Source organism: Apteryx rowi, unplaced genomic scaffold (genome assembly GCF_003343035.1).
Source record: "Apteryx rowi isolate R43461 unplaced genomic scaffold, aptRow1 scaffold_91, whole genome shotgun sequence".
NCBI classification, from domain to species: domain Eukaryota; kingdom Metazoa; phylum Chordata; class Aves; order Apterygiformes; family Apterygidae; genus Apteryx; species Apteryx rowi.
In genome coordinates this window covers 1,991,027-2,004,466 of record NW_020451216.1, presented here as the reverse complement: position 1 = coordinate 2,004,466, position 13,440 = coordinate 1,991,027, and the positions used below count along the sequence as shown (strand labels likewise).

Sequence of the window (13,440 nt, the reverse complement as noted above, 5' to 3'; positions counted from 1 at the left end):
CAAAAAACTGCTTCAACGCAGCCTGTCTGTGAAATTTTGCTCCAAGAAGTGAACATCTCCCCTTCGGGCCAGTGGAGTATCTCCAGAAATGACTTTTCCATATGGATGCAATGATGGCTCCTCCAAACAGGAAAAACGAGGATAGGAGTCTGTTGGCACAGGTGATATCATTGCAAAGTATTCAGTTGCAGAGTTTCCCAAGCTCCTGATATCACTATTCCCTTCTTCAGTCTCTTCCTCTCCATAGGAGAATAGCACCAGCAAAAACCTTTAACACCTCCGGTGGGTTATCCCATACCAGGTAAAGCCTAAACCAGAGAAAAAGAGGTCGTACTAGAGAAAGAAATCCAGCCTTGCAGCAAAGGGAGAGAAAGATGTAATGCTGGCATCAACTGAGCCATCAAAATGCCTGCTCAGCTGGTGAGACACTTCATGATTGAAAATGTAAGAAGCCTCTTGAGCTTAAAGTAGAAGCAAAGACCCAAGCTTTGCACAACAGCACTGATGGGCAGCAGAGCTCTTATGATTAAAGCTGAAGAAATAGGCAGAATTTCATCTGAGCTATCATTTCAGGAAACAGTACCAAGTATATATTTCAGGGAAAATAAATAAAGATCAAAGAGGCACAGAGATTAAGCAATTCACCCAGGCTCACATATGCGATCCACGGCAGAGCCAAAGACAAGTCTTGGTCCATTTCCTCCGTCACCAAACTAGCTTTGCTTTTTTCCTGCTATAAAATTCCATCAGTTAAAATTAAGCAGCAGTGCAAACATCAGTTGTTTCACCATCGAGAGCAGGATTTCTTTATTCAAAGAGTATCTCCTCCCATCTCGTGCTTCAAATCATGTTTGTTTAAAGTCAGAAATGCAAGAGGAGCCACTTGAACACTTTGAGATTAATTTGGCCTTTGAAATAGCAACAGGTCAAGAGTGATGGCATCACTGCCTAAACAGAGCATGCTAATCAAATGCACTACCATACTGAAAAGACTATGTTTTGAAGTAAGCTTAGTTCTGAATGTGAAGGCTATGAAACTTGAAAGCAACAAATTGCACAAGGGAATTTGTAGCAAAGGGTGCATAATGCTTCCAAAGCACAGAAGGATGAAAAATGCTTTTAAATATTACATACGCTTGCTTATCAGCAAGGAGCAATATTTGATTTTTGTTCTCTCCCGTATCTTAACATTCGATCTGACCTCCCAGAAATAAACTAGTTGCATGATGACAAGAGAATTTCATTCTATGTTATGCATATCTAATCAGTCTCACCGAGAAAGCAAGACCTTAACCCCAAAAACAAATTATGAGACCAGGGGAGTTAATTATATAAGCTAAAAAACAATCTAAAAAACATGCAGAAAATTGTGAACTTGTATACAGGCAAGTAGGGAACTCGCACAGTCCTGCTTGCAAGGACTATGACACTAACACATTCCTCAACAGGCATTTAGCTTTTAAAGTGCCCAAATGCTTGAATTACATGTCTGTCTTCGCCTTGTGCATCATCCAAGATACCTCCCTCCAGGGGCCTGTCCCGGACAGCAGAGCAGAGGCTGCTCCACCAAAACCCAGCGAGAGCGACTCACAGGGTGGCCGCAAGAGGCTGTACAAGAGCCAGGCAGAGCCCTTGCAGCAAAGGCTGAGCTCCGATCCCAGCACACCACTGCCCTCAAATGCTGAGCAAGTCCGAAGACCTAGCCCACCGTTTCCATAGTGCCACATCGACTTATTTTCAAGACTGCAGCTGAGGCTATGGACATGCCAGTCCTTTCAGAAGCATTCACAGGAAGTCTCAGCCTACAAAATTTATAATAAAATCAGTGTAACCTGCTCYGAGCACCAGAGTAGCCCAGCAAGATTTGCTACATACTGCAACACTATTGAAATCAGCTAAGCTATCAACAACTGCTTAATCCTCCTCTCATCTCTTATTATGAGCTTCAAAACCTGTTTTTGTATCATATAGGCATGAACATTCAAAGTTCATCAGTAAAATCGGCACCAGTGTCCACCAGGATGTCATTTTGGACTTCTCAGAACATCATGTGTCTATACTGGAACCTTTCAGATAGGGACTGCAGTACAAATTGGTTTTACCCTGGGCTTCTACATTTTTATTTGGACCAGTTAATAAAGCACGAGACGGGCAGGTCAGGAGCCAGTGGAAAGTGTAAGCAGTCACCAAAATAGTACTGAAACGGTCTCTCACCCAATTCACTGTTGTCATCCACCAAAATAATTTCATGAAGAAGGTATGCAGGGGTGCGATCAAGGACACTATGTACTGTGCGAAGCAGGGCAGAAAGTGCTTCATTGTAGAAGCAGATAATAACACTGGCAAATGGCAGATCAGAAGGGTAGGACTTCTCTCTGCATCTGCAAACAGAAAAACAGTATTTATCACTTTATTTTCAGTGGCATTTCCATAAGGCTGTATCACTACTGAAACTTCATAAATAAAAACCAAACATTTAATGTGTAGGAGGAATCCCTAATTTGAATGCAAAGAGTCCAGGAGGATAACATCTATACTCGCGCTCAGCATAGTAAATTASCCTCCACATAATACAGATTTTTAGTAGCTGTGGGCTATTGCTACACATTAGAAAACATAAGATATGATGGATTGGAGTGGGGGGGGGGTTCTTTGAGACATGAGCAAAAATAGATGCTAAAGGCTTGGTTCAGCTGTGAAAACAGTGTCTAGTAACACTGGGTGTCAGACATGCACAAGAATGGTAAATACAACATAAGGCTTATGAAAACCCCACACCTTTATTGGCCAGCTGCTGGAGGCCAGGCTGGACATCCCAGAACATCTCAAATGGTGCTACACACYTGTCTAGGCAACCAAGGCTGGGATTCAGGCTGCAGATTAAGACACTTAAATCTAGTCAATAAAGTCAGTGGAGCAAGGAGTGTTCAGCTCACCTAAGGCAGAGAGGTGCATTTTGTCAGCAGAAGAGCTCTGCATACTCCGGTAGTGACTACCTGTAACTGATCCAGCGTTGACTGGATCTCCGCTAATTATAATTAAAGTAGAGACGACTGACTAACATGCAACTGTCTAAATTTAAGCATCTTAATTTGAAAGCTGAATCCCGCTCAAAGCAGAAAAGCCTTCTTTCCGCTGATTTTCAAATTTTGCTCATACAATCTAATAGGGTACAGTATCACAAATAAATGCCATTTAAAGTAAGATGCCAGGCATGAAGGGAGCCAATAAAAATATGAAAAGCTGCAAATGAAAACTGGGACGTATACAAGAAAAGCCTTCACTGACTTGAAACAAACTCAGCTTTTGGGGAAGACACATTTCAGCAAGTACAATTCATTATGTTTACCCACAGCAGAGCAACCACTAGAAAAATAGACACAGGTTTATTCATAAGTAGCTGGTCCCAGATCCTTGCTCTCCCCAGGTGCCTCGCTCCCAGAGACACACGCATGGGTGAGTCAAGCCCCAGATCCTACGGTCTCTGGCTGCTGGCCAGGACCCCCTGGTCACCACCTCCTCCAGACACACTCACAAATGGGTCTCAGACGACCTCCAGACCTGACTGTCTCTCTGGCAGTTGACCAGGACTCCCCTGGCCCCTCCAGTAGCCAACTCCTCCTGTGGTCTCACCCTTAAACACACACATACCTGGCCCCAAGGCCACTTCACCTACTTGCTGGCTAGTCCGGCTTGACATTTGCTAGCGATCACACTCTGACAAGCATGCCCTCACTCGCTCCACTCGCTGGTACCACAGACACATGGCACCTGTGACCCACGGTCCCACTCCAGTTGCTGACTCTTGATTTCCACTCGCTGGCATCACAGACACACAGGCCCCTGTGAGCCACGGTCTGGCTCCAGTTACCGGCACTTAGATACACACACTCACACAGAGTGGTGCCCCTCACCCAGAAAAACAGAACTTAGTAAGAAGATAGGACAGACAGTGCTGCTCAGGCACAGCCAGACAAGCGTACTGACCAACAACCTGTTTGCACACAACCAGCCCCTTTTATCCCCTTATCCCTCCATTTTTCCCATGTTTTTTTTCCTTCCCTAAACATCTCACCTTGATCCCTCCCTTTCATTCCCCCCTAAATATCCTGTAAGTCTTGTGCAAGCCCAAAATGCTCTTCCCCTGTATCGCACACCATGTCCCATACCCCTAGGCAGTAACCCCCTTTCAGTCCGAAAGGGGATACAGAAGAGCTGCTGCTGTTGATTCGTCTCAGTGGGTTTCATACCTGGTCCGTGGGGCTGATGCTCTCCTAGGACAACCTCGGGAGGAGCCGGGCCAGGATATTATTTGGGTTGCCCAAACTGCCACTGTTTCTGTGCTCCTTTGTGTATGCGCGGATAAGCTTTTTATCACATAACCTAACAAGGATTGTAGCATCTTTTCTGGTAATTATAGTGCTCGGTATCTCAAAAATGAAGCTTCATAACTAAAAATATTGTAGAATACTTAAAGTAACAGGGTACACAGCTAGCAAAATGAAAGACACTTAGGATGTGTAATCCTAGTCTTGCTGGATAGCAAGCTTGATTCCTAGGACTTTTCATAATGACTTTTATTTAAAATATTATTTTTGGAAACTTGCTTCTACAAAAATAGCTGTCTGTGAATCCTACTACTCACAAACATTAAATAAATTGGATGAAAATTTGAATAAGTGTATATCTAATCCAGTTTTTCCTTAAGCATTCTTGAAGATACTCAAGAATCAGGCRAAAAAAATTTGGACTCTTGCTTAAGGCTGTTTCACCAGTGTTAATGGGGATAAAGGGAAAAGGGGAAAACAGGGAAGCAAAGAAAGGGTAACCCTCACAGTCTGTTTTCCAAGCTACTAATATTTATTCTCCTGAATTGCAAAACAAAATGAGATGCTATTACACTCCCATTTTAACACAAGCCTGTTGCTAGGAATTATCGATAATTTGATGTTTGCCTCCCCATATTAACCATAAAAACATGTATAAAGCTAACAGGTACAAATACATGAACCAACTACAGCTACACACTCTGCAAGCTTCTTTGCAAATGTCTATTCCCCAAGCAAATCTCATCCCAACTTCCTCCTTAAAAACCTCTCTCCTGGCTTAAAATAGCCTCCTGATAACACCCTGGGGTGAACTCATATACTAACTACACTGAATCAATCCCAGCTTCCCATTAGTTTTGTATAAAGATACAATATTCAGCTATGAAGATTCTCTTCTACTGACAGTCAGCCAAAAGTTAGTTCGCTTCAGTACTATATTTCTAAATTTGAAAATCCCAAATGGCTCCTTGGATTTCTTTTTAGTAAGACATCTCAGTCAATCAAGCTTCTTCATCTAGCACTTTTCAAAATACAAACCATTTTTGTTTCACCCATTTTGCTCATTCAGCTTCAAACTAGTAAAATTCTACCATATAGGCACTTCTTTGACAGCATGGTAAGTTCTAAAACTAAAAACAAAATAGCTATCTGTTTTAAGTCACCTTAAATTTCACAGATACATAAACTCTGCCTTTGGGGAGTAGCCATCTGTTTTCATGTAACCTGTTTTCTGGGGGCTTTACCAATAACACTCCCTTTCCAGTTTGTATAAAATTAAGTCTCCAGAGCAATATTCAAGTCAAAACAACAAAAAATGCAACACCCCCACATACACATACACACCAAAAAGTCCAAAGAATAAAAATCCTAACCCTAAGCACTCTGGCTTAAATAGCTGGAAAACTGCCCTCAGTGACACAGTATAAAGAGTATCTACCATAAATGTAACACCAAAAAATGTTATTTACTAAATCAGTACAATGTGTGTAACAAGCCCTTAAGCACATACAATTATACCATGTTTTCTCCAAAAATTAAGTACATACTTTGCATCTCTTGTATCAGGTACCTCCCTGTGGTATCCCAGCCGGTTACTGATAAGCATATTGAAGGCATGCTTCTGATAACCCAAGTCTCTCACTTCCTGGTCTTCTTCATTAAAGATCATCCCTGCAACAAAAACATGCCAAGATCAGTTCACAGGCTCAGAATTATCCTTTGGAAACAATCAAGGATTGAAAAGTAGGCTTTGACTCCCTCTAAAACCCCTTATCTTCTTCAGAAATCTCTTTAGCCTCTGGTTTTGCAAAGTGCATTTTTGCGCAACTGTTTTAGTTTCGACCACCTCTAATAGGTAGTACTTATGAGCAGTCCTTGCAGCTGCAATAAAATGAAATATTCTCCCAAGACTGATTGCTCCATTGCGTTTATTACCTTACCAGACACATTCCCTTCTTTTAAATGGCCTCTTGAGCTTACCACCACCTAAAAACCCACATCAAACAAGCAACAGAGGATAGACTTTGGCCACACAACGCATCAGCTGCTATCCATACAGACRAAGGGTCTAGAAGTAGCTTTTTCAAGAGAGAAAAAGAAAAAAAAACCCACAAGCCATTTACAATGGTAGAAAAACTTTTATGATAATTGCTCAAATTTCATGTATTTTTTGAGGTCTGCAGTAATGTAAAAACAGCTGTGAAAGCATTGGAAATTTATTTATCTCATCTGGGACTTTGACAGCAAGCTAAATAGCAGCAGAGCTAGCCATTTCTCTGATATTCTAGCAGAGGCATCAACTGTTGCTGAGCATGGCAGAGCATGGCAGAGGCAGCAATCGCCAGCATAAGTACGTAGCCTGTTAGTGGTGAAGGCGAAATCCTGAACGCCACCCTGCCTGCCTTGACTCAGGGCCGTAGGCTTCTCTCTCGCTCAGCCATACGCTTACCAAGGCAGAGCACTGAACTTCTACAGAAAGGGGGAGGAAGTGGTAAGAGAAACCTGTCTTGCACAGACAGATTTGCTTCCCATACATTCTCCTATTCACTACGCACTTCTGCAACAAGTTAGAAAGCAGAGCAGTATTTTATTGTCTCCATTCAAACGGCTGCACAGAACAAAATGCGAATGTTCTCTATAGCTATTACCAAGCTACAGAGGCAATTTCACCGAAATTTTTGTACAAGCGAGCAAGGATCATGCAATCTGTCTCCTTCCACCTTGCCCATCATGTTCATATGGTTCAAGATCTGAAGAAAAATATTAGCAAGGGAGTCCCTCATTCACTTGCTTCCATATGTCCAGGATAATGTTTCATACAATCACAGAATAATTTAGGTTGGAAGGGACCCCTGGAGGGCATCTAGTCCAATCTCCTGCTTGAAGCAGGTCCAATCAGATCAGGTTGCTCAGAATTTATCCAGTTAAGTTTTGCATACCTCCAGTATCTCCAAGAATTGAGGTTCTACCACGTCTTCGGGCCCCTATTGAAGTATTTGACCACCACCAAACTGAAAATATTTTTCCTCTTATCTAATCAAAGTTTCCTGCATTCCAACTTCTTGTCATAGCACCATGCACCTTCAAAGAATCTGAGTCCATCTTCTCTACAGCCTCCTTTTATGTACTTGTTGACTGCAATAAGATCTCACCCTTAGCCTCCTCCTCCAAGGCTGAATAAAACCAGTTCTCTCAGCCTCTCCTCAGACCTCACGTTCTCCAGTTTTAGAAGAATTCTGCCAACACCAGCTGAGCTCAAACCCAGAGATGGGGGAAAAACAAAAAAAGACAGAGCAGAACAACGTCCTGCCGTGTTACAGCAACAATATTTACATGTAGAGACAACAGGAAGACCTTCCACAGGGAATTCTGTGCGTCCAGATTCCCACCGCTTACATTTCCTGCACTAGCACTTTTAGTCTTGAGTGCAGCAATGGCAACGCACTGCACTGGCAAGTACCTCAAGGGTAGATGCCTTGCATTTACGTAGGACCAAGCTGGAAGTGCTGAGTACTGATATCGGCAAAGGATGAGGGATACACACAGCCTGTCTCATGGTGACTGATGCTATTAATCTCACAGATGAGCACTCCCACTATGGATAGGTTGCATCGCAGGGGGTAGGAATGAGGTCCAGTCACAAGGGTCAGTGCTTCTCCTTCAGGCACCAGTGGTCCCTAAATGGATAAAAGTCAGTCCCTCCTTTGAACTACATGCATTGCCAAAGCAATGTTTCCAGCTTGTCTGTTCCAACACCCAACTCGATCATTCTTGCACACTCGGCATCACACCAACACTGTGCCACGTGTTTTTCTATAATCCATCCATACCCAGCCACTAGCTGCTTTTTTCTGATCTTCTGAATACAGACGAGAAGTAACACTACTATTTTTAAAACATTCTCATGAAGAACAACATGCAAAGTGCATGCAAAAGGCCTGAAAGATTTCAGTCCAAACAGCAGATCTAACCCCTTGAAAAACAAGGTTTGCAGTGGAAACATCAACTCAGGCTTTACTTCAGCAGTGTATTGTGGATTTCACAAATTTTCAAGGGAAAAAAAAAAAAAGGATAGATTAACCTAGCAGATGACAGTTTGTTTTTGGCTATCATACGCCAACCTTTTCCCCYCCCCTCATTTTTTAGCTTTGCATGTTTATCACTGTCCTACCACAGACAGACAGGAATCCCTTCTTTGCAGCACCAGATCTAATCCTAACAGAGACCCAGCTGTCTCCTGGTGACTCATTTAGAATTTATCCTGGCACCATAATTCCACTTGGCTTTCAGGAACCAAACAAGTCACTCCACTTGAAGATCAAGGGACTTCTCAGCTAAAAGCTCCGATCTAGCTCCGATCTCTTTCCTGGCCAGTACTGAATAGCTGGAAAGAAATGGTCACCACTGCACTGACTTTCACTTCACTTGGCTCCAGGAGGTTTTGCAATGAACTGGTAAACATTTGCAATCCGATAGGGCAATGCAAACCGGCATTTCGTTTTGGAGAATGTTTTTCCACGTATTCAGTCGCACAGGTCTAATGACCAACTTGAAAACTGAAGCGTGGTAAAGTTCCATAAACTCTTGAAGCTGGGGATTCAGCATCCATCCAAAGCAAGGGTAGAGGACTTCAGTCAGCTACGTGAGTATTAAACTCCTGGCTCCAAAGGGTACTGTGCCGTAATTCCCAAAGCAGCAGCATATAGTGATACTCAATACTCAGAACACACTATCTACCCCCAGACTTCCAGCAAGTTTGCAGGTCAATATGCCAAACGCCTCACTTTGCATATTCAAACACAGCAGAGAACACTAAGTTATAAGCAGCTAAACAYATGAAGAATTTTAATTAGTAGTTGAGGACAAACACAAATCACCTCATTCATGAAATATGTTAAAAAACACCACCCACAGATCTACTTGCTGGTACAAAGAAAGCAGGATTTAGCCAGTATCACTGTCATCTCAATAAATCTTTCATTGTAATTTTGTCCCAGATTTTTTTTTTTTTTTTTGCAGATGATTTCATACTCCAAGGATGTTCTCCACATCAATGAGTCCCCTTCATTGTGTGTTGTTATCAAGGTATTTAATTACTGCATATGAGCAGAGTTTCTTTATGGCTAGTGAAAGCTTATGTATTTGAGCCCAATCTAAGAGTAAGATCTGMAACAAGAATACACCAAACCTTCCAAATGCAAGAATTCAAGGTAAATGTTTTGCTGTAATTCAGCCTTCCTCTTTAGCACTTATGCAGCAAAGCTGCATATGTTAGGAATAATATATTTTGAACTAAACATGGCAGAATAAAATTCAAGTAATTCATAATAAAGAGAACTACTAGTACCACCTGCATTTTAACAAACAGAAAGATCTCATTAAACAATCTTCCCTAGGATCCTTTAAAAAATTCATTAAATCAAAAGAAGAAATGAAATACTAAGTTCTTGTCACCAACAATAAAAACCACTTACCCATTTCAGGAGAAAAATCTACCTCCTCCTTCACCGGGTCCTGGACATGTTTTCCAAAAGGTTTTCCTATCTTGTTCTCTTTCTGTTGCAATGCAGGTATATGAACCGGTCCCCGGGTAAAACGGGGGAAGAATTTTTTTGGAAACGGCCTCTGAGGTTCTAGCCCCTTGACGGGCACATTCTTGAAAGATTGGGTCTCTTCACTGAAGTTGAAGTAAACAAAGAGCAGAAGCGTCCAGGTCACGGATGTGAAAAGGCACCCATAGCAGAAATAGCGGAGTGTGACACTTCCCATTGTAGACTTAGCATCGTTGAGGGCCCATTCTCAATTACCTGGGAGAGAATAAAACACGCGACTCAGAGTGCAGCCTGTTAACTCATCAGCTCTGTACATTAGAAAACACACTCTATAGGTGACTTTTCCATTAAATATTTTTTGTAACAAACTTTAAACATAGACCTTAAGAATGAAATTCCTTTTCGCTTTCCCATTCAAAAAATAAATGCGGCCACATTTTGCTCAGGCTGTGTAGATACTATTGCTTTAAAACATAAATCAAACAGTGAGGAAAATCACAGCGTCGCCCTTATCACAGTGAAAAACAAAGATGATTACTACTTCCTCAGAGCAGTTATAATTATCATCTTGCTTCCACAACAGTATATTCTTCATATGCCTGCACTCTTTTAAACATATCACTATTTTAATTAAGTATATTTCTAAGCAGGGAATTGATTCTTGCAAGTGCTGCTCCCACCCTGAAGCATGGAATGGGATTACAAACTCAGAAAACTGAACAGTTTAATCCTCCATGCCCCATATTTAAGAATAGCCATCATAAGGGTCCCCAAAATCCATCATGGGGTGCAAATGAGCAAACCCACAGAAGGAAGGCAGTGACATTCACACCCATCCTCTCATCAGACTGAAAGGGAACAGATGCAGGCTGGCAAAGAGGGAGAAGTGCCAAGGCAGTTCACTGGCTTCCTGCAAACCCCTGCAGATGCAGAAGAGCTTCCATACTCRCCGGAGCAGATTCCCCCAAAACTGGAAGGAAGCGGACCAGCCCAGTTTTATTGTACACACCCATCCACTAACGCAATTTCCCCAAAGTATACTGAAAATTACTACAGTAAGCAAATCCTGGAACGAAGCATATGGTACTAGTGCTAACATTTTATTTATGGCCTAGGAGAACCAAGTAAACTTTTTGAAGTTTCTCATGTTTAAACTAGGCAACAAAAAAAACAGACAAAGACAGACAAAACACCACCACCAAAAAGCCCCATGCTGCTCAGTTGCCAAACTTGAGAAACAACTCAAGAATTAGCTCTCTAACCGCTATCTAAACACAACGAATTCTTTCCATAGCAACAAAAAGTCAGGAAACCATTTAATTACCTTTTAATTATCGACCAGTTGGTGTTAAGAAACTAGAAAATATTAGTGGTGAGTGCCAAAGTTTTACATTATTGCATTCCACAGATTTCTCTAAACATCAGAAACTACCAAAAACCTTCAGGTCAGCCYGGCAAAAAAAACCCCACACTTACGAACACAGATTATTCCTTTCTCAATATGGAAAACTGCTAAAGAGATGTAGATGGTGTTCACGATCCCATAGAGATCCATAAAAAAGCCACTTATTTTGGCAGTGTAATCCTGAGGCCTAAGCGATTTGTGTCCAAAAAGAATACCTGTCAAAACCTCAAACTCATGTTTCTCAGACTGCACCAGGTCATTACCCCCCTTCCTGAAAGAAAATTCCCACAGAGTAAAACAAAGCCCAAAAAAAAAAAAAAGTTTACCTGCTCTTCTCACCATGTCAAACTCCCTYACTTCTGCAAAGCAGCAATCTACGCAGCAGTTAAGCCCAAGGAGCTTAAATAGGTCTTAAACAGGGTTTAGACCTCACGCTGACCCTGTGCACACAGATGAATTGCATGCTCTGTGAAACGGGTTCTAACACTGTAGCACAGAAATGCTGCTGCTTAACTACAACTTTAGGGCCATGAGATTAGTCAGGCAACAAGTACTCTGGGGGAGAAATGATTCAAAAATCCCTTTTAGCTGGCAGACTGGTTTACCAGCTTGAGAAATGCAGAACACCAATCCCTGGTGCCTTATTCCCAGCGCTAACAGTGGCCAACGACCACACCAAGGTGAATCTAGATGAAAAATAAGGAAGGCCGCAAAGGAGCAATACTAGATAAACAGTTATATCCTCTCATTACAATAATTCTTCTTGCCAGACAGTCTGCACACAATTAATGCTTATCCATAAAAGAAGATCTGGTYGCTTGCCAGTTTTTTTGGCATGGCCACAAGAAGATCTGCTATAAGACTTGTCCCAACCTAATACACTGCTCCTCTAAACCTGCTGGAGTTGTTTTTCCATTCACTATGGGAACACAGATGCACAATCCTAACACCATGGGGCACACGCTTACATTGTGCAGCAGAACCGTTCTAATAAGGTTCGTTCTCTGTTAGAGTAATCGCTATCTTATTTATTTCAGAGCCATTTAAGGACACATCTACACTGCAGCTTGCACAGGAAAACTAAAGCTAAGCCTTGCTATCTCAAAGGACACGAGGAAACAGGGCAGAAAAGACCATCATGGRCTAAGCACTTCTCCAGCTTCTTAGGTCTGTTTTACAGCTCATGCAGAGCTCCATGTTGCTGCTGCGGCACTTCCAGCCACACAAAAGTTGCAGTTTGTTGCGACTGAGACAGACATAGTCGAACTAGAAAGGAAGGGATAAATTAGTAATCGCCAGAGTGAAAAAACTGTCATACATCGCTTCCATCTCAGAARAGGTTCTGCTCAGGGTGAAATCATGCACTTGGAGACCTACCAGGTTATTATAACAAAAGCAACAAACGCAAACGTGTGATATTATTTCCACACATTCTTTGCTACAGCAGAGCTGTGTCACCTTCTTTTCCCATCCTTCACCGTTTTGCAGCTTTGTAAAAGGATACAAAGGTTGAAAYACTGCATTTAAAACAAATGACAGAGCCTCCACCATGCAGAAGACTAGGCCCTTTCAGTAGCTGGTTGCTATTCAATCAAGACATTTGGTTATAACCTTAGGCAGGAAAATACAGACTCACTTTTTATTTTAAGTTCCAAACGTTTTGTTAGAGATGTTTTTCTTATAAAGCCAGAGTGGAAAAAAAGAAAGCGCTGCCTATAAAAAAGCCACATCAAGGCTTATTAGTTTACCTTAATTACCAACACACRAATATTTACATGATCACTCCACTGTGGCTTTCAACCATTTCTACCTGCCACTGGTGGTAAGCAGCTACACTAGTCACAATCTGTATCAGAGCTGCTCACTCCAGTTTTAGACCGGATTATRTTTCTGGAACACATCCGTAAGAGAAGTCATGGTCAAAGAGGCAGCAGTAGGTTTTCCAGGCCTGAGCAACACCAATCCCACTCGGATCCTCCTCCTCCTCCTCCCTTAGCAGATCTCAGCCAAAGCTTCACACCAGGCAAAGGGCAAGGAGTCCTGAGACAGCGTTGGGCTGGAAGACACCAGGGAAGCAGGCTTGCCACAATACTCAYGAGCATCCATCACCACAGATTTGTCAGCACCACTCAAAGCCCCCACTGCAAGAATGCAA

The 13,440-nt window shown here is 42.2% G+C and overlaps 1 protein-coding gene across 2 annotated transcripts in view; it reads right to left on the bottom strand.

The window, feature by feature from the left end:
* Positions 1-10,130, bottom strand: part of GALNT11 (polypeptide N-acetylgalactosaminyltransferase 11) — a 38,405-nt gene extending 28,275 nt beyond the window's left edge. For both annotated transcript variants that reach the window (XM_026091589.1, XM_026091590.1), the window contains exons 1-3: positions 9,803-10,130; positions 5,876-5,999; positions 2,215-2,381 (exon numbers count right to left, since the gene is read on the bottom strand). In XM_026091589.1, the coding sequence (XP_025947374.1) occupies positions 2,215-2,381; positions 5,876-5,999; positions 9,803-10,097 (586 nt within the window). In that variant the 5' untranslated portion in view covers positions 10,098-10,130. The remainder of the gene's footprint in view (positions 1-2,214; positions 2,382-5,875; positions 6,000-9,802) is intronic.
* Positions 10,131-13,440: the final 3,310 nt, after the last annotated feature.